Here is a 26,280-nt window from a genome sequence, read left to right as displayed (position 1 = left end):
TTTTCTAAGAACAACACAATGAGACTAATGAACATATCAGCATCTTTATTTTCAACAACTTAAATAAACTTAAAAAAATAATTCATTCTTATTGTGCTTATCACAAATTTTCAAAGCCCAAATTTCACAGAGTCCAATAACCTCCAGAGGGCAAAACCAAGGACCTAATGAATGTAAATTTTACCTGCCTGTCACAAAGTTGTCAAAATGCTAAAGAAATCACAGACAACAAGACAATCAAATTTGTCATAAAGTGCCAAAGAAATCACAGAACAAATGTTTAAAATAACACTGAGTAACAATGTAATCACAGCCGAAAGTGTAAAGTGAAATATTAGAGTGTACTATTAAATCTAGCAACACTATAACTGCAGGAAGAGTGTTTATAAGGATTAAGAAATATAAGCTGAGGATATACGTGAGGTATCGGTCTTTGGTATCGGGGTATTTTTACGAGTACGAGTACAAGTACATGAGCTTGGTATCGGGCCCGATACCGATACTGGTATCGGTATCGGTGCATCCCTAATTTTTTTTTAAAAGAAGAGAAGGAAAACACGGGAAGACTGAGAATGCAAACTAAGAGGCTGTTTACACGACACCGTTTTCAACAAAAAACGTAAATCTTTTAATGCGTTGTGGCCGTTAGTTTACTCGACAATGCCGTTTAGGGTGCCTGAAAACGCAAACTTTTGAAAACGGGTTTCTAAGTGCAAGTTTTTGAAAACGGTCTCCGTGTAAAAAAAAAAAAAAAAACGCGAACCTTTGAAGACAATGATGTTATGCACATGCATATTACGTGTTTAATCTATAGTGTTTCATCGCCATCCAATGGCAGCTGAATACAGGGTTTGTAGTCGTTTTCGCGGATGCGTGTGAATGGGGATCGTTTTGACAATGTCTGTACGCTGAAAACTCAAAGGAAAAACTTCTCTGTTTTAAGCATGTCGTTTTCATGTAAACATACCCTTAAAGTCCATGAATAATGTCAACATGAGAGTTCTTAGACACAATAGAACACAAAAACTTAGAATACCTGTGACATGTATACATTTATATATATTGAAACATAACTCATACTATATATTTAATTTACTCAATTATGTGTCATTAGACTCCTAAAGTGCATAACTCAAGTGATGGCGTTCCAACTGAATCTCTTCAGATACTCCCTCCTCAGTGTGTAGGAACAGTGAACACCGCTTAGGGACCCTGTGATGGGCTCTTTATCTATTTCTGCTTGACAGAAAGTGCCGCAACATTGAATATTTATAATCAGAGCATTGTGCCTTCAACTCAAACATGGACACACACATTAAAACACAAATATACATGCTCCCTTACACACACATACTTGAAACTGAAAAATAATACATAATAAAAGAAGTGGAGATTTATAAACCAATATCCACATAAGCACACTTCTCTATTACTGTGTGTGAATGGAAAGTGTGCTTACGTGGATATTGGTTTATACACCAAAACAGCTGCATGTATACACCAAGAAAAGAAAATGCTGCGTTATATAATGAATATGCAATTCCTTGAGGCATGTGCTCATTATAGACAGATATTTCCTTTATTTCTTCAAAACAATTCCACAGACTTGCATTGAAGCCATGAGTCATATCTACGATTTATGATTATGTTTTTTTTAGCCAAATCTTTGTCAAGACACAAAATGATGTGCAAAAATGCAACAAACTAAACTTTAACTAAAACCGAACATTAAAAAAGATTATTATAATTAATTATATCAAAAATTAGCTGTAATGTTTTGGATTGAATAATGTTCATAAAATATATAATAGTTTATTAAAAATATATTTTTAAGTTTAAATGTGTATAAATTTAATCTACATTAAAAAAACTTACAATGTTAAAAACCTGAGGAAAAATACTGAAATTATAGCATTTAATGAGAACACATTTAATTTAATTTAATTTCTCTCCACAATATCAAAATCCTTCCCTCCTCACCGTACACTTCAGTGAACTTCTACTATTTTGTTGTGTTTTTTCATTATTTGCTGCTGTAATTGATTTCATCCACTGTCATCTCTTCCTCTAAATCTATTCTTGTACCTTTCCTGCATTCTTTCCTCTTTGTTTCTCTTTTACTCTCTCTCTCTCTCTCTCTCTCTCTCTCTCTCTCTCTCCTCATTCCTCACTCCAGTGAAGAATGACTAATGTGTGTTTTTACTTTCTGTAACTGAATACTATTTTAAGAGCCGCATCCATAATTAAGATTGACTCGACCTGGAGGGATAGAATGCGTGTTTGTGTGCGTTCATGTTTTAATGCATTTCTGTGTTCATATTCCAAGGACCCGATCCCCCATCCTCACATGAACAAAAACAGTCGAATGCTATTGTGAGGAGTTCATGTTTAGATTAGTCTCAGATATACAGAGAATACACTAACACACACATACACGCATAACAAAGTAGAGTTGTTTTTAGGTCAGCATTAATGAGTATGAGATCTGGGTTGGAGGAAAACACAGGAACATGAGTTACTAGAGTAATCTCACAACCCCTCATTAAATACTTGTACACCTGTTCACACTCTCTTTCTGTTTGCAGGATCAGTACGGATTCCCATTCCCCCAAGCTGCAGATCCGGAGTCACAGTTACCTGCGAGCGGTGAGTGAGGTTTCAATCAACCGAAGTTTGGACAGTCTGGACCCGGCCGGTCTGCTGGCCTCGCCCAAATTTCGCTCCCGAAATGAGAGCTACATGAGGGCCATGAGCACCATCAGCCAGGTTGGTCATTGCCCCCCTCGTTCTGTGGTGGAAATCGCCATTAAGATACTTATCTTAAACCAGTTGGAAAGAGCAACTGGTTCCTGGATTAGATCTTAAAGGTGATTTCCAACCAGAACCTTCGTCAACGTGACCTCTTCAAGGTTTGCAGAGGGGAGGAAAAACAGGAAAGGGAAAAAAAAATGTTTTTGCAAGCAATCAATTTTGCAATCAATCAAGCAATCAATTTTTGTTCAATCCATGTATTATCTCATGGAATCCTTTATCATTTCTTCATCCATCCATTATTCAGAATCCTAAATCGCATACTATCAGTGCTATATATAGTATGGAAGATTAGGATTAGAGCATCAAAATCATAGTATGTTGTGAATACTTTGTTAAAGATGCCCAGATTAGCATACTTTTTCAGATGACCATGAGGCTAAAGACCGAAGTATACTTCAGATTTAATGCAAACATTAGCGAATGCGCACAGCCAAACGTGATTGTGTGCGTGAACACCGGTAGTCACATAAGGAAAGTTCAACTTTGGCATTTAGAGATTAAATGACCAGTTGAATTCTACGCACTTCATCTATATTGCCCTCTTGTTGATGCTCAATGAGTAAATTAATCTTAGTTAACTGCATATAGAGTATTTCTACAATGTCATCTGTAACTAAAACTAGTGTTTTTGTGTAATGCTACCTCCACACCAATAGGTGTCAATAAAAGTCCAAAATCATTACCATATCGGTCAGAGCTATTGGTCATGCTCACAGAGATATTCAAACACAATCCCTGTATTCAAATATGCATAGTAGGCAAAATGCACCCGAATGACCTACTACTTTCAGCGAGATTCTGTAGTGCGCATCCAATGGACAGTTTACCATCCCATGAGGCCACGGGAGAGGATTTGACAATTGACACCCCGCATGACAATGTGGTATGATGAAACGAATGTAGTATGTCCGAAATTCATTCATACTACACACATTCATACTATATAGAACATGCCTTTTTAACAATTAAAAAAATGTTCTTTGTCAAATATAGTACCTACTTAGTATGCAATTTTGCTATCAGCTAATCAATATGCAACAAATGGATTTGTGGTGTCAATGTCAAGACCCAATTTTATGATTCAATGGCATTTTTTGTCCCAATACTGAGACAAAATTCACCACCAAGTACATACTAGAAAAATAATTCAAACCGAAATGTAGTACAGTATGCATCAATTCGATCAGAATGGACTGTTGTAGCTACCTGGAGGAGAATAAACTAGCAACAAAATATTAGCATTGTGTGGAGATTGAGCTCTCATGTTCACTGTTAGTTTAAATACTCAAAGGCAACTTTAAAGATGAGTTGGTGTCAGTAAAGCTTTGTAAGCAAGTTTAAGTGGTGTTCTTCCTTATTAGCATGTGTAGCTAAGAGATTTTCAATTTGAGTTTTCAGAATTAGTGTCTATTGCCATGGGATTTTAAGGTGAGTTTTCAAGATTAGCTTCTGTAGCCCTGGGATAAGGTGAGTGGTGACGGGCAGCGTTTACAACCAATACAATGTTAAGGTGAGTGTTCAGAGCCTGAAAGCTCACTCAGACAGACAACAGCCCTAACCTTTTAGAGGTCTGTTCCTACCACCCGTGAAAAAAAGACACTGCCCTCAGGCGTGCATGTGGATGTGTGTCTTTTCTGCTCCCTGAGGATATATCAATCATTTCAGTGACAAAAAGCTCAGTCAGCTCGAAAAAACCCCCCATCATTCATTGGTGCCTCATGTGTATACTGAATGTGTGTGTGTGCATGCAGACATGTGTTTGCGCTGTATTTGTGTACATACATGCGTTGTGTGTAGGTGTTTTTCTGTGATGTTTTTGGGGAGTTTATTGCTTACTAGATGATTAGCAGACCTTTTTGCCTGTCTGTCTGTGGCTTCCTTTCACCAAGGACAAACACTCTGCTGTCCTTTCCTCCAATCACAACTCAATATTAGTCCTCCTGTCATAGAATGCTCCAAACAACCTGCTTCCAATTCTGTTTGAACCTCAAATCACAAGACCTTTTCCTCTGATAAGTTTCTGTGTAAATCGCACTTCTCCTTACTGTAATCTCTTACACTGCTGTAGTATAGAACAGCACTAGTGATGCAGTCACACCTGATATTGCTTTCACTTGTACAGATTTCCTCCCCTCTGCACTCCTTTTTTCTGGTATATTATCTGTATTCGTGTGTTTAACCCTTATCATTGAAGAAACAGCATGGCTATTAGAGGGTTAAATTTACCCTACATGATAAATGACAGCTTAGGATTCACAATTCAAACATTGTGAAATTTCAGTGGTTAGAAATCTTTAATGCTTTGGACCACAGACTTAAGTTTGGTCTCTTGAATGAAGACACTTGGCAGATTATTGCTGAAGTGAAAATTTAAACATGACAAAAATTATGAAAAATACATATAAATACAATTTTAAATTTTTATATGAAATATATATTTTCCAAAACACGTTTTACTCTAACTGTGAGAAAATCAAAGCCATAAATCTAAAAAAGCTGCATTCCAAATTTGAAGTTGATATCTAAAAAAATTAGCTTTCGGTAAGAATTTGTTTGTGCGCAGGTCCAAACGTTTTCAATTGATGAAATTCGTCTTCCGTTCATTTACAAATGCGGTCATTTTTTCCCGGGCCGTTTAACCTTTTTGATTCGTCCATGATTTTTTTGTGTGTGTTCACACAGCAAGTAACCTTTACCAGGTTTTGTACCATTCTGATGAGGTAAAAAATAAAATATATAAATAAAATAAACGTAAAAAATATTTGTTCCAAAATGCCTGTTACAGCACCAGACGGTTAAGGTCTAAACAAAATGATAGCAAAGATTTGTCTTAAACACACTAATACACTTATGATTTTTTATTCTTTGTGATTTACTTTCTTTGTTTTGCATTTTGTAAAAATGTATGCTTGAAATTCAAAAACATATTTCTGAAAATAAAAGACATTTTCCAAAACTCAAAACACTGATATGGCCTCAAAGCACCCTGGAATGTGAAATACTTAAAAAGGGGATTTTGAGGGGGATTTTACATTATATATTATGTTAACATAATTATATTAAAATAATTAAATTATATTAACAGAATATGTACATTTTATCATTTATAGATACATTATACATTTTTATTAAAATTGTTTTATATTCTATTGTTAATTGTTAAATATGTCTACAAAAAATAAATAATATAAATCAAACAATAGCTATATTATTATTTATACAAAAAAAGATAAATGAATTGATCAAATGTATTTATTATTTTCAAATAATTTTGCATTTTAAAAGTGAATGAGTTGACTATAGTGAAAACATCTAGGTTTTTCAACCTTAGTGAAAAAAAGTATACTTTATTGTATTTGAAATATATTCCCTTTTTCAATAGTACATAGCAAATATACTAACTTTAAATATATTAAAAGTATATTAAAATAATGCTTTAACCTATTTTCACAATACAACTTTTAACACACTTTAAAGTAATTGCACTTTAGTATATTTTAGAAAAATTGTGAAAATTCTGTTTATTTAATAAAGTGTATTTATTTGCACTTTATTTAAAATAGATTTTAGATATATTTTTAACTATGTGCTGGAAGTGATCATTGTATTGAAAGTATAGTTTCAAAACACATTATAGTATACAATAGTATTTTGTACAAAGTATAGCTAAGTGTTATTTGTTTATTAATGTGTATTTGTTATTGAAGAGTGTGCGATTTGTAGTATCCCTACACAGGCACATACTTAAAGTATACCAAATATACCTGAAGTTGTTCCAAGTTAGCACAGTAATACACTTAAAGTTATGCTTTACTAGAGCTTAATTACAACTAAAATATACATAGTACAAAATTAGTTGTTTCAAAATAGCACACTTCAAGTTAACTAATCATTAACACACTTAAAGTATACTAAATTAGTCTGGCTGCAAGTATACTTACCTGTAGCATCTTTTTTCATTCAAATCTTTGGTACTTAAAATTCTGAAGCAGGTTTTCATAACTCATAAGAGTACTAAAAGTCATGCTAAAACATATTTCAGAATGTAGAAGCATTACTCAGCCTAGGGCTAAAATTTGGCATAATCTAGGGTTAAGCCTGGTGTGAAAAGTCAAATGTATTTTATTAGATCTTTAGAAAAGCAGCATTTAAAATCCTATGATCTCATTAGGCTCCTCTGTCTTCTTAATACAATGATTTAAAGTCATTGTGAGCTAACATTTTGAAACTGCCCATTCAGAAACTGCCCATCCATTCTATGATCTACAGTTTATAATATATACTACATGCGATGGATCCCATGACAGAATGGTGAAGGAGTTATGTGACAGCATGAGGTGACGCGTTGTCTCCCCCTGCAGGTGAGCGAGGTGGAAGTGAATGGGCAGATCGAGGCCGTGTGTGAGAGTGTGTTCAGTGAGATGGAGTCTCAGGCCCTGGATGCTCTGGATCTGCCGGGGTCCGGATGCTTCCGCATGAGGAGCCACAGTTACGTGCGGGCCATCGAAAAGGGTTGCTCGCAGGAGGAAGAAGAGGAGAGAGCTGCACGTCAGGCCATCATCCCACCTCGAACTACTACTACTGTTAGAACCATCCAGAGCAGTACAGGTACAAGCACATTAAAACCTAAAACCTGTTAAAACAACTATTATTACTGAAGTTTTATCAGTGGTTATAAAGGGTCAATAACATGTCGCTGTTTTTTGTGAATGGATGTTATGTTTTTTGAAATGCAGTGCAATTCACATTCACTGACTTGAATGCACCTCTTCTATGATGTTTTAAATTTCTGCATTAAAGTTTATTTGTATATCTTTAATCTTTAATCATAAAAGCATAATATTTTCTTTTTAAAATATTAGAGGTCTAAGCTTTTTTTTTTTTTAAGTGACTATGGCTTTGACTGACTGAGAAGTTTACATTTACATCTTTTAAAGGTGTACGGAAAATATTTAGAATTTTTGTTCCATAGTTAGTTCCATAGTTTGTATCCATAGTTAGAATGGCCTTGTGTTCATAACCTGAAGTGTGAAACTTTTGCCAAAAAATGTTAGTTTATTTTTTAAAAGATTACACAAAGAATGAAGATTTCCTAGAACTCAACACATGCGTTTTAAAGGGTTAGTTTGCCCATTTAAGACATGAAGTTGTATGCAATTCTTACCAGCACTATAGTGCATACACACTGACCCACTCTGTTGTCACCTCCCTGGTCAGAGTTCTGGCCGCTGGAAGTTTTTCAATAAAGTACTCCCGGTTATTTTCCGGGACCTAAAAACTGTGCATTTTTACGTGAAAAAATGATTTGCGTTTCAAAGCTTGATTAATTTACCACGCAAAAAACACGCCGGTCAAAATTCATACCTCAGTTTTAATCTGCACTACTTTCTATCCATTTCTATCAATCTGCGCTTCTGTCAACGTCAACAGTGCGCACGTTCCGATCAGCTGTTCCATAGTGTTTACACAATCGATTGACAACGACGTAAAAAGTATTAAATTAACAATGGTGCGAACTCGTAAATTCCCAGGCTGTGACCACAAGGATGTGCCAGGATCAAAGTTCAGATTCCATCGTTTTCCTGTTTCAAATATAACTATGAGACAGCTTTGGCTGGTTGCCATCGGCTACTCTGCGGGAGCTAAAATATCCAGAATAAAGTATTTTCGTGTGTGTTAATTAATTAATAATTGTATTACTGTCCACTCATTATAATAATAATAATCCAGTCAGATAGACTATTATATAGCCAACTGGTCAAGACAACGTGAAATTCTTAAATAAAAAACTACAAAGCAACATGAGCGATCACACTTACTCTGCCGACATCTGACCGTCAAGTCCAGCTGGTTTGGGTCGCTTTTTCCAATTGATTTTAGGTACGTAGAAGAACGTCTCCAGGACACCTGCATTTAGCATTGCAGGGAAAACGTCATTGGATGTAATGCAGACAGACAGTGCGTTGGCCTCCTCGTCAATCGATAGGTTTTGCATCTGTGGCATGATGAGTTCCCATTCGTCGCAGCAATAGCTTTCAACCTCTGTTGGCATAACTTGACAATTTGAACAAGTGCACCACCATTTGTCGTTCATCCTGGTTCTTGCTACAGCTGTGGGCCCAGCATCAACTTGGACAACTTCATCTCTGTCCTCTCACTCTCTCTCTTCCCGTTCTATCTCCTTCTGCTGAAGTTCCGCATCGGTATACTCCGGTTCATAAAGGTATCCCTTTGTCGTTGTGCTAAAATTACTTTCATCATGTGATCCGTCTGACATTGTGCTAAAATTGGTTTCGTCATCAGAAGTTTCGCAGTCAGACATGTTGTCAGCGAGTCGCGCTATCAACAGCTGCACGGAACGTGCGCACTGTTGACGTTGACAGCAGTGCGGATTGATAGAAATGGATAGAAAATAGTGCAGATTAAAACTGAGGTATGAATTTTGACCAGCGTGTTTTTTGTGTGGTAAATTAATCAAGCTTTGAAACGCAAATCATTTTTTCACGTAAAAACGCAGTTTTGTGGCCCCGGAAAATAACTGGGAGTACTTAATTGAAAAACTTCCAGCGGCCAGAACTCTGACCAGGGAGGTGACAACAGAGTGGGTCAGTGTGTATGCACTATAGTGCTGGTAAGGATTGCATACAACTTCATGTCTTAAATGGGCGAACTAACCCTTTAATCTAGATATTTCAAGGTTTTTTACATTAGTTCTTGAAAATCCATATTTTTCATTGAGTCATAATAACGTCTCGGTTACGTATGTAACCCTCGTTCCCTGAAGGAGGGAACGGAGACGTAGTTGACGTGTCAACTGATTGGGATCACGCTTAGGGAGCCTGTCATCTTCGAGTATTGATAAAACGAGCCAATGCACACATTGGCGTGCGAGCTTTGCATCCACGCTCCGCCCTGCAGCTCGGGTACTGCACGCACCACTTGTTTTTCGCTGAGGAGCTGAGCGGAGCCCGGAGTCAGCGGTGGTTCAGCAATAGTGGCGATGGGACTACGGACCGAGACGTTCCCTTTCAGTCGCTCACGTTCGACATAGTCGACATGTCGACTGATTGGGATCCCTATTAAAACACCTTCCAGTGCCTAAACAAAAGCATCCTGATACCCCCGCATTATTGAGGCGGAGATGGGACAGGGCTTAGGCCAGGGAAGTCACTGCTGTTCCGCAAGACCCACTCAGTCAGACTTGGATAACACTGGGAAAGCATGCCCTTTTTTTAGAAAGGAATACGTTTGGGAAGCCACATCCTGCCCGTAGGGAGGTAACATGCGGAGGATACACAGCCTCTAACAGGGGGAGACTCACCGGACAGGGACAACAGAGTGGGCTCTGCCAAGGGAAAGACACAGGCTCATTGCAGGGAGCAGTACCGTAGAATAATACACATATGGGATCGCCGTAGGGATCACAACATATGGAACCCAGCTTAGCACAGGTTCCACCAGTACACACAAGTGTTAGGCCTGGCATCGAACGCTCCGCCATGTCCGTTGCCGAAGGGTGTGGAGGAACTCAACAGGGTTCGGCTAAAGAGGAACTCTACTGGAGCAAGAATAGCGCACATATACGGTCAATAGGAGGGGAATGGCGAAGCAAGCCGACACTTCGAACCAGGCTTACTGAGTAGACTGGCTTCTATGTGAAGAGAGCGCAGGGGAAGCAACCGGCTGGCCACGTAGGCTATAGAATGTAGCGAAGGTGTTAGGTGTCCCCCAGCCCGCAGCTCTTCAAACATCTGTCAGCGAGGTACCCTGTGCCAACGCCCAGGAAGCAGCTACACTACGAATGGAGTGGGCTCGCAACCCAGGTGGGCAAGGTGCATCTTGGGATTCATACGCCAAGATAATGGCAACCACTATCCAGTGGGCCAACCTCTGCTTGGAGACACCCTTTCCCTTCTGCTGGCCTCCGTAACAGACGAAGAGCTGGTCTGAGGTCCTGAGGCTTTACGTTCTGTCCACATATAACCGCAAAGAGTGGACGGGACAGAGAAAAGCCAGGGCTGGGTCTGCCTCCTCCGGGGCCAGCGCTTGCAGGTTCACCACCTGGTCCCAAAAGGGATTGGTTGGAACCTTGGGCACATATCCAGGCCGGGTCTCAGGATGACGTGAGAGTTAGCTGGCCCAAATTTCAGGCACGATTCATCGACAGAAAATGCGTGCAGGTCCCCTACCCTCTTAATGGAGGCCAAAGCAAGCAGGATAACTTTTTTTAAAGACAGGACTTTTTACTCAGCTGCCAGCAGTGGCTAAAAGGGAGGTCTCTGCAGTGCGGTCAGCACCAAAGATAAATCCCAAGGGGGTATAGAGGGTGCGCGAGGAAGATTCAGTCTCCTGGCTCCCCTCAGGAACTGGCGATCAGGTCGTGCTTTCCCACGGATCTCCCATCCACTGCATCCTGATGTGCGGCAATAGAGGAAACATACACTTTGAGGGTGGAGGGAGACAGCCCTCACTCCAACCCATCTTGCAGGAAAGAAAGCACGGAACCGATCGAACACCTTCGGGGTCTACTCGGTGGAGAGAACACCACTCAACGAACAGATTCCACTTCAGGGCATAAGCATGCCTCATAGAGGAAGCTCTCACAGAAGACAATCTACGTCTGATTGTGGTAGATCACCTAGAACCTCCGCATCCCGTCCAGGGACCAGACATGAAGTTTCCAGAGGTCTGGACGCGGGTGCCATACGGTTGCCCCATCCCTGAGAGAGAAGGTCCTCCTTCAGAGGAATGGGCCAGGGAGAGGCTGTCGAGAGGAGCATTAGTTCGGGGAACCAGGTCCGGTTGGACCAATAAGAGGCAACTAGCACGACCTGCTCCTCTTCCTCCCTGACTTTGTCCAATGTCTGTGCAAGAAGGCTCACTGGGGGAAACGCATACTTGCAGAGGCCCCGGGGCTAGCTGTGTGCCAGTGCATCCGTGCCAAGGGTCCCCTCGGTCAGGGAGTAAAACAATGGGCAATGGCTGGACTACCTGGGGATGGAGTCTCAACTCTCCCTGGGCCACAGGCTGTCGTAAGAGCTTGTCGGCGGCACGATTGAGCAGGCCGGTAATATAAGTTGCACAAAGTGACTTCGGATGCTTCAGATGCTACGGACCATTACATGCTTGCCGAGCTGCGGCTTTTTGAGGCGTCTCAAAGCAAGGTGCTTTGAGAAACTTGAGAAAGTTGATGTGCCAATGCAGTTTGGGGCCCGTCCAGATCCCTGCTACAGCATGCCCGATGTACGTGGCACCCCAGCCGCATTCAAAAATGGCCTGTCTCATGGACATTTAGTCTTCCGCTTGCGTCCTGGTTTGGCAGCGCCTGAGACAGGCTGTGCGGCCTGCCTGCGGCTGGCTCCACGCTGAGGCCTGGGTGGAGGCTACTGCAGAGGTCCAGCGGGAGCAGGAGCAGCGACAGGGGCGTGCCCTCTGCGATGAACAGGTGGAGGAACTGCCACTGGCGGCGGGGGGAGGCAGCAGCAGGCCGCCGGGGCAGGATATGCCGGATGGCCTCCGTCTGCGCTTGGGAGGCAAAGAACTGTTGGGCGCAGTTCTCCATCGCGTCACCAAACAGCCCAACCTGGGAAATTGGGGAGTCCAGGAACCGAACCTTGTCTGCATCTACCATATCAACCAGGCTGAGCCAACGATTGCACTCATGGACATCTAAGGTGGACATTGCCAGACCGATTGTGCAGGCCACAACAGCCGTACCCAGGAGGGAGAGGGCGGTTGTGGTGCGGAGCTCACCTAAGTGTGCATGGTGTGGGCTACCCTCGTGGCCTTAGAGGGGAGACGAGGATCCTCTGTCCAAGAGGCAGCTGCCACCGGACACAAGTGTGCCGCGACAGACCGCTCCACTTGAGGGATAGCCTCATAAACCTTCACTGCTCCTCCGTCAAGGTTAGTGAGGGGGGAGGAGCTACTCAGGCAATTTCTGGCAGTGAAAGGTGCCATCCATGACCTGGCAAACTCTTCATGCACTTCGGGAACGAAAGGCTCTGGGCCCATACAGAAATTGAATATATGTCAATATAAGTAAATTACATATATAATGTCAGTGCCCATGTATGTCTGCTGCCTATATGAGAATATATGCAAAATTCATATATATAAAACACATAGACAAATATGAAACATATATTTTAAAATATAGCAAAAATGGCCGTTTTCATGTAAGTGCCAGATATTTTCCCTTATATGCACATAAATGTTAAATATATGTAAGACATATATATGTATATATGCATATATGTACTTATTTCAATGCATCAGTATCACATGCATGTATGTTTACATACATTTATTAAATATGTGGGAAACAAATATGTATGACACATATTTATACTTAATGTTGTCCATATATGCGAGAAACCAAGACTATACTGTAATATATGCAGATATGTGGTATCTAGGGCTGGGCGATAAATCGATTTTATCGATTAACTCGAATGTGTAGTTTACGCCGATTTTTTTGAATGAAAATCGGTTTTCTCTTTAACAACCGCCGACGCTCCCCTCTGGGCTCCTGTAGTTCCGACCGGGCTCAGCGCTTGCCACGATAGAGATACACAAACAACATGGCAAATGAGCATGACCGCGGCAGCAGAAGCACACCCGCCGTAAACATTTACAAGCTGAATCTGCAGGGCCGCCAACTCTCTCGAGTTCACTGTGAGAGACGCAATTCTGTCACTTTTTACACGCTCTCACGCCACACATCCATTTTCTCACGCAGAGAAAAAACGCGAAGCAAAGAGGACACTGACACCGACAGACAAGACAGAGAAGGTTACTATCGATATGAAACAGATTCTCAGCTCTCAGATTCTGTCAGTTTTATTACAAAATTCAAACAATAAACACCGTTTTGGCGCTTGTAAATGTGACGTGAGAGAACGCTGACAGATCTCAGTTCAAGCGGCACGTGAACCAAACATCTGTTACTCTTTACTACAAACTTATCGAGATGTAATAAAATCGATCCATCAGTGTTTTTCAACCGCAAGATGTCCATAAAACAGTTGGAGAACAACATATGCCACGTAATGTTATATTTACCTCAGGATGGCTTTTAATGACCCATAGCATGCATGTTAGTTAGACGCATTATAAAATAAAAAAAGCATTATATTTAATTTGAGTTAGTTTTAACCTTTAATAATACCAGCTGACAGGGCTCTCTACGTTTACAGCATTAGGTGATTTTTTTTTTTGGGAGAACAATTAACACATTAACGTATCTACTTTTAGATAGTAGTACGATAGTTCTTAGGTAGTAGTACGTAGCTACTACGTACCTATTTATCCAAAGGAATTTATATTGAATCAAGATCAGAATCAAATCACAAGAATTGAATTGAAATTGTGAAATTTGTGTTAAGCAATAATAAAAACAGTAGCAAACCAGTAAACTTAATACAATTATATTTAGTTACCAAATAATTTGACAATCACAATACACTTATTGTGATGCAAGTTTTTTTTTTTTTTTACACATCCCCCCAATCCCAATCCACCCATTTTATTTTATGTTACATTTTCATTGTTTTCAAAGACAGGGCCTGCCCTCTTGTCTTTTTGGCTTGTTGTTTCTGATTGCACTTTAATGGAGATCAAATCCCAGAAGGGAATATTAAAACAAAATAAAGTTAAAACTTGTTTTGAACAATTTCTTTGTCATCTGCAGATTGATTTTAAGTAGGGAGAGAAAAAAATCGATTTAAATCGTAAATCGGATTTTTTGTGAAAAAATCAGGGATTTTTTTTAGGCCATATCGCCCAGCCCTAGTGGTATCATACATGGATGAACTCAAGTAATTTCTTCATATGTTTGGACACATAAATGTTCATATATGTTGCAGGCATATATTGTGTTATCAGATAAGTCAAATATTTGTATAGATATATGTCATGTTATTTAAAATCTAAGTACATGTATGGCCATATATAAAATTTTTGTATGGGGGACGGCGGGCTGAGAACCAGCGCGGCCCACCCCGAGAAACCAATCATCAATCTGAGACTGTTCGGGACACGGTGAAGGATTCCACGCGAGCCCGACAGCCTGGACGGCCCGTTTCAGCATAGCTGACATCTCTTGATCTGGCTGGAAGCCACTCCCAGGGGGAGATAAAGCAGCCGAGTTATCATCTCCAGAGGTCAACTCACCCTCTGATGCTGCAATCTGCATCCTGTCCTCTGGAGGGGCCCCAAATGAAACAGCTGGTCGGTCCATTACAGAGGGACCATCGCGCTCATCACTCTGATCCTCCGATCTCACACGGCACCTTAGGGTGGAGCGTGGTAATAGGGACTGCATCTTCGCGGACGAAGGCGAGTCTCGATCTCAACACGAGATGGTCATATTCCTGCAATGAGGTCATATTCCATCCACAAAAGATGCTTCAGCGTGCTGTAAGCCCAAACACGTGTTGCAACTATTGTGACCGTCAGAGGGGGACAGGGAACTGCCGCATCCAGAAACGCACGGGTGTTATGACATCTTGAAAAGACGCAAACGCACCCGTGTTGCTCTTTCAGGAAATGAAAACTCTCACCAGTGACGGAGCATACAGGGGAATGATCGCGGCAACACTGACAGGGATGGTGCGGCCTGTACCAGTGAACACTTTCTTCACCCTCAACCAGCTGTCAGACAAACAAACACAAAAAGGAATGCTGTTAAAACAGGAGTTGAGAGCTCAGAAGGCTCGCGACTACAGCTGCACTCACGCTGTAGAACCACCAGCACCGGGAGAGACTTCCAAAAGAAGCACCGACACACTCGCTTGTTGAATGAATCAACACTCTACAGAGACACCGTCATGAAGACCGATCGGCTCCGAAGTGAAAGACAAGTGGTGCATGCATCCACTTCTGTATTTATACCCGCGCTGCAGGGTGGAGTGTGGATGCAAAGCTTGCATGCCAATGTGTGCATTGGCTCATTTTATCAATACTCGAGGATAACAGTGTTATCCCAATCAGTTGACACATCGACTACGTCGAACGTGAGTGACTAAAAGGGAATTTCAAGTAAAGTATATGAATAAATATATACCGTGTTACTGAAGCTGTTGTATATAAGTATTCAATTGTAAATGACTTCCGAAATTCCATACATTCTTCCTGCTATCATTGAAAAATGTGCAATCTTGCCATTTCCCTCCCTTCCATTTTTATCTTCTATCCATCCTTCACTCTCTTTGTCACTTCATCTTGTATGAATAGGGAGAGCCAAGGTCTCTCTCCTCCTTCTCTCTCGTGCGGCGTGTTGTTTAATTACAGCGATTAGAGAGTCTCATTCTCTCTCCTCGTCATACTGTCATCGGGGTCGTAGTCAGCTAATTAAAAACATTTACAGACAAGTAGGATGAAGGACAGCCGGAGAAAAAGCAAAAGAGCTGTTGAGACAAATTAGAATGAGAAAGAGGAAACAGAAACGAACATAATGGATGGATATGAGATTTGGGGATTTGGGGAATGACTTCTGTGTAAAAAAAAAAAGATTATCAACCATTATCAACCCTGTCCCATGTGTGTGTTTTTTTAAAAACTCTTATTCGCCAAGCTTTAATCTCAGGTATAAAAAAAATAGAAAAAAGAAAAGTCATTTAGAATTAGGTAAGACTTCATTGATTTTGCTGGCCATTATTCCCTTAAACAAGATTGTTAATCAATTCAATAAAAATTCCAGACATGACATTTTAATGTCATGTAGTTTCTGGGTTATAGTCTTAAAAATACACCAACAACTACCAATAATATTTTCATTGTTTATATTAACACACTATAGAGTATACTACTATGCAGAAGTTTTAGGATAGAATTTTTGGTTAAACTTTATTTTAAGGTGACGTAGTTACATTGTACTTACTCAAATAAGTATTGAGTAATTAATTAGCTACATGTACTTACTATAGAGTTACGGTTAGGGTTTGGTTTAATTTACTGTTATTACTAGTAAGTACATGTAGTATCGTGTAACTACGTCACCTGAAAATTAAGTGTTACAGATGTTGTGCATTCTATGGAAAGTTTTTGAAAGAAGAGTCTTTTGCTCACCACAGCTGCATTTATTTGATCAAAATAAAACAGTAATATTAGGAAATAATATTTCAAATTTAAAATAACTGTTTTCTATTTAAATATTTTTTTTAAATGTAATTCATTCCTGTGATGTCAAAGCTGAATTTTCAGCATAATTACTCTCGTCTTCAGTATCTGTCACGTGATCCTTCAGAAATCATTGAGAAAACAGTTAAGCTGCTTAATAGTTTTGTTGGAACCGTGATACTTATAATTTTTTTGTAATAATGTAAAAGTCTTTACTGTCACTTTTGATACACTTAATGTATCCTTGCTGAATAAAAGCATTCATTTCTTTTCAAATAATGTACTGACCGTAAACTTTTGAACAGTACTGTATAATAAACCCAAGTCTCATTAAAGCTTTTGCTTTTTCTTTTTTTTTTTTTTACATTGCTTTAAAAATAATTATGTATACAACACACAATTATTTGTTTCTTTTATTTGTCACTAAAAGTTATATATTAATTATTAATAGTTTTCTAAGTTTATTAGTCAACAAAGACTCACAAACATCTCTGGTGTAGTGAAAGTTGCAGACATGGAAGACTTTTCCACTGAACACAAAATACGCATGTATTGCGTCTCTGTTTTCACAAATTCTCGTTTTTGTAGTTTATGTGAATTCAATAACAGTATCGTTTTCAAAAACTTGCACTTTGAATGTCAGTTTCAAAAGTTTGCGTTTTCAGGCCCCCAAAATACTGTTGGCGTGTAAGTGAACGGCCAAAACGCTTAAAATGTTTTTAGTTGGAAAACGGTGTCATGTAAAAAGCCCCTTACTCCACTATTTTGCTCCTGTAGAGTGAAGAGTAGAGAGAGAGAGAGAGAGAGAGAGAGAGAGAGACAGAGAGAGAGAGAGAGATTGAGAGAGAGAGAGAGAGAGAGAGAGAGAGAGAGAGAATCCATTTATTTTCAATGAGAGTTGGAGATTTGAGGCAGCATGGCATTGTCGGTGACGAAATGTTAAGCAACCTCTACGCCACTTTTGGGTTTGAAACATTATGCAAATGAATCGTGATGTGAGAGTGCAAACAGTGGACTGATCACATGATCCACCTCATTATGCAGTTGGAAACAGCAGTTGCACTGAAATGCTGACAGAAAAACAACAAAGTACAGTAGCTCGCCGACCTCCAGCAATTAAATCACTGTCAATGTGAACGGCCTTCATGAGGAGTCATTGAACACATGACCTGACATGATGGAAACAAACAACCAAAATGTTTTATATAGATGTACACTAAATGAAACACAAGCACAACCGAATTTTTTCCTCAGGCTCTGTTACTACACAAAAACACACATTATTGACTTAATGTCGCAGAAGAAATCGATCATAAGGAGCTATGAGGACAAAAAAAATCTTCAGTGTTCACGGAAAGCATAAATCTCTTGAGCGTATGTAGTAATGAGTTTATTCTGTGTATATGTGCATGTTATAGTTTAGTTGTTGATTTCCCTTTGGTCACGAGTGTGTGTGTGTGTGTGTGTGTGTGTGTGTGTGTGTGTGTGTGTGTGTGTGTGTGTGTGTGTGTGTGTGTGTGTGTGTGTGTGTGTGTGTGTGTGTGTGTGTAAGAGGGGGTACACACGATATTTTTTTCATCCATTTTTTAATAATACAGTATACAAGTTCTGTTGCGCAGCAAAAATAAATAAATAATGCTATGTTTTTATTAATTGCTATATTTTCCTTTGCTTACATTTTTAAAAAAATGATTAAATTGTTCACGTTTATGAATTAATTTTTTATTGGACCAGTTTTGATGATGAATTTGTGTTCAATCATCAATGTTGAATCATAAAACACAGAATTTGTGAAAAAATAAAATGGATTCCACAAGTCCCTGAATTAAAATATAGCTTGCTCTTTGTAAACAAATAACATATAAGATTTAAGGATGGGAACTAGTAAGTAACTATAAGTAAAAAGAAATGTAAATGGTAACCAGGAAGTAATTCATAGTCTTACAGCTTTCCAATATTCTAAGTTACAGACAGACACACTCACAGATGTGCGTATCACATTTGTCCTTTTAGCAGCTTTGATCTAAATGTAATTTCCATGGCATTAAAGGATTAGAACTCCCCGTCTGTCTGAGAGTTTCTCTTTTTGTGTGCATCATCTGCTATTCTGTCCATCTCTCTCTTTCTCTGTCTGCTTCTTTCTCCGGGGTAATGGGATATAATGCTTTCATGCCTCTAGCTTACAAGGAATGTCCAGCCCCAGATGAGCACTTGTGAGCTCTCTAAGATCTGATTCATCGCTGACATTAAAGTTGCAGTAGGGAGTTTTGAGAAAATGTTGACTAAGCCTGAAAATTTGAACAAGCACAACTTATAGGTCCAACCCCCTTGCTCTCTGCTACGCTACATCCCTCCCTCCACAGCTCCTCCCCCACAGCGGAGCCTGCCGTGAACGCGCAGGCTAGTAAGCAGGACCACCGATGACAGCGGATTATAAACAGTTATGGAACATTCACTAATAGGGACGAAACATCAACAATATGCTTAACATTGACTATGGCCTGCCCATACTTTGACTATAAACTTGGTCCTCAAATCATTATGTATTTTGCAATACATCTAACTTTATAACGTTGCGCTCTTTCTATAAGTTATAAATAGCTAGTAAGATAACGTTAAAGGATTAGTTCACTTTTAAAAAAACTTTTGCTGATAATTTACTCACCCCCATGTCATCCAAGATGTCCATGTCTTTCTTTCTTCAGTCGAAAAGAAATGAAGGTTTTTGATGAAAACATTCCAGGCTTTTTCTCCATATAATGGACTTCAATAGGACACAAACGTTTCAAGGACCAAATGACAGTTTCAGCGCAGCTTCAAAGGGCTTTAAACGATACCAGACGATGAATAAGGGTCTTATCTAGCGAAACGATCTGTCATTTCAAAAATAAATACAAAACTTTAAGTTTTATAAGCACAAATGCTCGCCTTGCTCTGTTCTGTGATGCACGTTCGTGATCCTGTTCGAACTCGTTCATCCAAATGAACAAATCTTTTTTCGAGTCATTTCGTTCGTTGAATGAACGAAATGACTCCGAAAAAGACTCGTTCAAAATGAACAAATCTTTTTTCGAGTCATTTCGTTCGTTGAATGAACGAAATGACTCGAAAAAAAGATTTGTTCATTTGGATGAACGAGTTCGAACAGGAGAGTCACGAACGATGGTACGTGCTCGCGCTGTGCAAGAGAGGGGTGATCAGCGCGTACACGAGCGTGATTGACACTGCTAAGACATTCCTCCTGGCTCTGATTGGTTGTTTTTGACCGGGAGCGGTGTATTTCTGCAAATGGCAATAGGACCACAGGGAGGAGCCAGAGGAGCTTGATTTTTTCCACAGATTATCTGTCTCATATTCTACTGTCAGGACATAATGACAGTTTTAACAAATATTTGTTTACAAAAGTGACCTACTGGAGCTTTAAACAAGTTTCTTCAGAAACAGGAAGTCTATTATACTCACATTTATATGAAAAATAAATAAACGCTGCGTTTTCAGCATCATTACTCCAGTCTTCATTTTCACATGATGATTCAGAAATCATTTTAATATGTTGATTTGGAGCTTAAGAAACATTTTCATATTATTATCAATGTAAAACTGCTGTGCTGCATAATATTTTTGTGGAAACTGTGATGCCCTTCTTTTTCAGAATTATTTTAAGAAGAGAGACCCCAAAAGAACAGCATTTGTTGAAACAGACATCTTTTGTAACATTATAAATGTCTTTACATGTGTTAGTAACACATTTCCCCCCAAAGCCTAATTACATTATTGTGTTACTATACATCAGATTGCTATTTGGTGACATATTGAAATAGCTGTATTGTCTCTTAAAAAAATACAAAGTTCTGACAAAATATTTCTTTCACACAACAATCTAAATCAAGGAAGAAAAGCTTTACCTGATCCATGAAGACGGGATATATATATTGATATCCTCTTTACGTGTGTGTGTGAGCGCGCGTGCCATTGATATCCTCTTCACGTGTGTGTGTGTGTGTGTGTGTGTGTGTGTAGATTTTACTATATTTCTATTTAAAGTCCCATTAATAAAATGGAGTGAAACATCAAATAGCAGCTTGTAAGGACATTTGAAGGTCCTCACTGCTGGAAAGCCTAAAGCCGGACAAAACATGTTTATCTCTGAATCAATCACGTTTATTTTCAAATTAAATAGTGTCACCATTATGTTAGTATTAAAATTGATTTCTATGAGAGGTTTCTCTATAGCTTCTAAATGTATGTCATGAGGTTGTTTGTCTTTTCAAGAAGCATGGAATTACAGTGGGAGCAAGGCTATATGGAATTACATTAGGCCTATATTAAAATCTGCAGAAACACAGATACCCCTTTTCCACCAACAAGAACCGGGTGCTGGTTCAGAGCCAGAGCCAAAGCTGGTTCAGAGTGGGTTCGACTGACGAGCTTAATAAGAACCGATTTGCCTTTCCACCGGCTAGAGAGCCACAACAGAGCCAGATCTTACGACACTGTATACGTCTCATGTTGCCCAGCAACGCTAGTGCGGTAGCGCCAAACAGTACGCCAGGCTTGTTCGAGATGCATCGGCTTCTCGCAGATCGATCTCCGCATGACATCAAAGCACTGCGATAGCGATCTAAAAGCACAAGGAGTCGTATGTTCTCCAAACACTCCCGCAGCTCCGATCGGTCCGCGCCGCTCCGATGCATCTCGAACAAGCCATCAACAATAACGGACGTTGCAATACTGTGGATGCTCATGGGTTTACAAAATACATCGGAGTCCAACGCGTTTGTGCAGCTCGCCGTAACTTACATAGACGGATATTTATAATCGAGCTGCTATTAGCTCGACTAGCTGCTATTTAAAAATGGCGGTCACAAGTTTCTATTCCTCTTGTTGGTCACGGTAACCCCGCCCCCAGCCCCTGACGCAAGTGGTTCTTACTTGGCTCTGTTCTACCCCTTTTCCACCAAGCCAGAGCTGGTGCTGGTTCGGAGCCAGAGCCTAGTTTCAATTCGGTTCTTTGGTTTTCCACACGCAAAGCACCAGCTCCGAACCAGGAAAAGTGGTTCTTAAGTAGCACCAAATAATTGCTGGTCTAGAACAGAGCCAAGTAAGAACCACTTGCGTCAGGGGCTGGGGGCGGGGTTACCGTGACCAACAAGACGAATAGAAACTTGTGACCGCCATTTTTAAATAGCAGCTAGTCGAGCTAATAGCAGCTCGATTATAAATATCCGTCTATGTAAGTTACGGCGAGCTGCACAAACGCGTTGGACTCCGATGTATTTTGTAAACCCATGAGCATCCATAGTATTGCAACGTCCGTTATTGTTGATGGCTTGTTCGAGATGCATCGGAGCGGCGCGGACCGATCGGAGCTGCGGGAGTGTTTGGAGAACATACGACTCCTTGTGCTTTTAGATCGCTATCGCAGCGCTTTGATGTCATGCGGAGATCGATCTGCGAGAAGCCGATGCATCTCGAACAAGCCTGGCGTACTGTTTGGCGCTACCGCACTAGCGTTGCTGGGCAACATGAGACGTATACAGTGACGTAAGATTTGGCTCTGTTGTGGCTCTCTAGCCGGTGGAAAGGCAAATCGGTTCTTATTAAACTCGTCAGTCGAACCCACTCTGAACCAGCTTTGGCTCTGGCTCTGAACCAGCACCCGGTTCTTGTTGGTGGAAAAGGGTAGACCAGCAATGATTTGGTGCTACTTAAGAACCACTTTTCCTGGTTCGGAGCTGGTGCTTTGCGTGTGGAAAACCAAAGAACCGAATTGAAACTAGGCTCTGGCTCCGAACCAGCACCAGCTCTGCCTTGGTGGAAAAGGGGTAAGAGTGAGGCTCCGTTCTTGTTGGAGCCATTCTGTGTATGGTGATAGGATAGCGCTGTGATCTGCCACCAGTGGGTTAATTAGGGAAGGTGTGCCGCACAGCGAGGGGCATGGTTTTTGACCGTGAGACACGGCGTGTAATGGAGACTGGCTTGAGTAAGTCATTATTTGAAGAAATGTTTTATTTTTCGTTATGTTAATAAATTGATTGGCATATCCGACTTTAGGTTCAGACTTTTGAAAGTTTATTATTTTACCGTATTTAATTATTTTAAGCCGCAAGGAAACAGCACGCCCGAAACACGCGTGCAAAACGACTTAAATTTGCGGCAACAGTTCTTGTCGAAGTCAGAGGAGATGAGGAGAATGAGCGAGGTGAAACATACGGGCGTTGTGTTACTGTTCTTTTTTTCAACCACACGAGGGCGGGCTCGAGCACACACTCTGACTGCTATTTAATACTAGCTTACATACAAATGCATGTTTTAAAGGGATATTTAAGCCAAAAAATTTAAATCTGTCATCATTTACTCGCCCTCGTGTTCCAAACCTGTACGAGTTGCTTGCTTCTGTTGAACACAAAAGAAAATATCCAAATCTCCCTATGGGATATAAAATGTAAACTTTACTAATAATGATATAGGGTAGGCTACATTTAAAGTAAGTTGATTGTTGACATAAGATGACTGTGCATGGATTGACAGGATTCATGCAGTATATTTTCAACTAAAACACAATTACTGTTATTTGAGATGACAGTTTAAACCTATAACGATAGCCTATACGACTTTTTAAAAATCCCATTTCCCCTTATGTTTATTTGGTAGGTTTTTAGTTATATTTCACATAAATTAGCCCACCTATGAGTGTTTTTATTTTATTTTATTTTATTTTATTAGCCCATATGAGGTTAGTCAGTTCAGTGTGGTGGGAACTCCCGCAGGCTCATTCATGTTTGGCCGGTACGGGAATCGGTGTATTTAACGGATGTGACGGTGTGGGCCGGTCCCGTACCCGCCCGTAACTGAACTAGCAGCTCGATCCACCGAGCGCGAGCGTTAACTCAGTGCAGCGTCATTATAGCTCCCATTCAGAGACAGAGCCAAGCTGGAGTTTATCACTAGATCCCGAAGATTCATTCAGGAACTGTTCTCTCTCGTTCTCTCTCCGGTTACCTTTTACCGAAAATTACAGGGTATGTGTGACTCCTGGATCCGCCGCCTCTGTGAGTAGTCTCTCTCTCTCTCTCTCTCTCTCTCTCTCTCTCTCTCTCTCTCTCACTCCCTCTCTCTCGTCATTTTTTGTTTGTGTTTGGTTGTTTGTATTGACTGAGGTGATGCACAACTATGAGGACATTTTGCTTACTCACAGTGCAATGGACTGATGCGAGTTAATATCCAGTTTATAAGCTTATTATTAGCCTATGAATCGTTTAACTACTTCAGAACTAGACATTAATAATTATATAATTTTAAATAAATAATAATACAATTATTATTAACTATATAATATCAACAATATAATGGTGATGTAAAATGAACAGATTTTAATTCAAATAATAACATAAAATAGCTTATTAATAATAAAAAAAGATGATCTATTTATCAATACAAAATGGCAATGATGGCTTTGTTGTGTATGTTTGAGAGGGGGAGAGATACTGAAATCTGTCCAGCATCGGTCTATTTTTGTATGTCATATGTGATATTAGGGAGCAGGTGTCAGGCAGGGCTCAAAAATACACATAGGCCTACAGCCTACAGAAACAAAGAAACTCAGAGAGGTGAGACCATTTGCTTGTTATTGCGTTGCCCTTTTATGTGTGATTCCACTTTTTTCCATACTGGTGCAAATTATCCCAAAAGTTGAGGTGTAGTTCTCCCAAAACCTGGCCAGAAAACTGGGTCAGCATTCATGGGTGTATTTTTCATGTGAGAGCCCACATGGCTCAACCATCCAAGTTTCAGTTCTGAGTCTGAGAGATCCCATTCATTTGAAATGGTCTCGGTATCCTGTCACGGCCGCATGCAGGTTTCTATAAATAACAGCTGTTGCCGGTGTTTGTGTAGGCTATTTCCAGTTCAACCATACAGAAGACTCGTTTAACATCTAACTGGAATGTAGAAAAAAACATTGTCATGACGCTGTGTTGTTGTTATTTAGGGTCAAGATGTCTGCAGTGTAATAGAAATAAAAATGACCTGAGCAAAAAATTTCCCAGAATGAGGATGCTGCTGTTTCCACGGCAACTAATTCATTTAAACTGTTGATCCGGTAAAAAGAGGATGGGATGATGTCATTTAATTATCTCTCATTTTCTCCTTTTTTGTTTTGTTTTTATTTGATCTTGTTTTATTAGAGATTGCTGTTGTTTTGACTTGTTTTGATGTAGTCTTTGCTCCAAGAAACAAGCTGTAAATGTTTGAATTTTGTGTTTGAAACTCCGTTTATGCGGTAGCTCTATATATTCTTAGGCATCGCTGTCATAGAGTAATTATCTGGCCAAGTAGATTTATTATTGTAGAGTTAAAGGCAGGGTAGGCGATCTGTTCCAGAAACATTTTCTTGTTATGCTGGTTGAAAGTCTCTTCACATCCTGATGACATCACACGTCATCATCAGCGCGTTTCATGCTATGCAGAGTTAGACAGACCTCAGTCACCGAACACCGCAACCGAAAACAGCAACCGCCTTTTACAGTTCCTCCTTAACCAAAAAAACAAGCTTATACTTTGTTCACACCGTAATAACTGTAATTTGGATGGGATTGAAACCCGTGACGTTATAATTGGAACGTTTCGTGACTCGAATGTATGCGTTTCTATGGCTGCGTCAATGGCGAAATGAATCTGCAGTAGTCAGGTGGTACAGGTCAGCGTTCTTTAGGTTGTTTATGTTGATTATTATTGTACTGTTATGGGCTTCGAGACATGAGGTAGTTTAATGCCATCTCACGTGACGCTTGTTTTCTCCCTGCTGTACTGTTCATGGGTTTTGAAGGAGATGTGGCTTTGGAGACGCTCTGAAGGGAGGGTTGGATCTAATGCTTTCAAAGCTAACTTGCTATTGCTAGCTTCTCTGAAAATTGCCTACCCTACTTTTAACGAAAGTTATCATGAGCATTATAATGTTTGAAGCGAGAGGTCATAACAAATGTCAGTAGACTGTTAAGATTTTAAAACAAGTGGTTCATTCATAAATCCGTAAGATTGAACCTTCATGCTGTGGCAATTCAAACCGGAAGACCAAAATAGACCTGACTGCATCATAATGGTGTTTTTTAGTGCCGATTTCATTTCGATGTCGTCCTGTCTAAAAGGAGAGATTGTATCAGAGACTCAGAATGCCATAGATGACAGCAGTGATATCATAAACAGGCCCTCCAGTCGATCAATACAGACACTCACTAAGATATGATCTTAACATTATCGATTATATTCTCATTACACAGAGTCTGATGACTCTCATATTGATCCAAAAAAGTAATAAAAGTTCTTTGGAGTAATAAGAGACAAATC

At 40.0% G+C, this 26,280-nt stretch overlaps 1 protein-coding gene across 6 annotated transcripts in view; it reads left to right on the top strand.

The window, feature by feature from the left end:
- Nucleotides 1-26,280, top strand: part of dlgap1b (discs, large (Drosophila) homolog-associated protein 1b) — a 183,070-nt gene that overhangs the window by 134,422 nt on the left and 22,368 nt on the right. For 5 of the 6 annotated variants that reach the window (XM_077244396.1, XM_077244398.1, XM_077244397.1 and 2 more), the window contains exons 5-6: nucleotides 2,586-2,766; nucleotides 7,176-7,422. In XM_077244396.1, the coding sequence (XP_077100511.1) occupies nucleotides 2,586-2,766; nucleotides 7,176-7,422 (428 nt within the window). The remainder of the gene's footprint in view (nucleotides 1-2,585; nucleotides 2,767-7,175; nucleotides 7,423-26,280) is intronic. The other variant, XM_077244399.1, reaches the window with a different exon arrangement.

The sequence above is a fragment of the Siphateles boraxobius genome, unplaced genomic scaffold (genome assembly GCF_051911475.1).
Source record: "Siphateles boraxobius isolate OS27281-9 unplaced genomic scaffold, OSU_SipBor_1 26, whole genome shotgun sequence".
In the NCBI taxonomy this organism is placed as follows: domain Eukaryota; kingdom Metazoa; phylum Chordata; class Actinopteri; order Cypriniformes; family Leuciscidae; genus Siphateles; species Siphateles boraxobius.
Note: the sequence above shows the minus strand (reverse complement) of the source record. Positions and strands in the feature narration are given on the sequence as shown.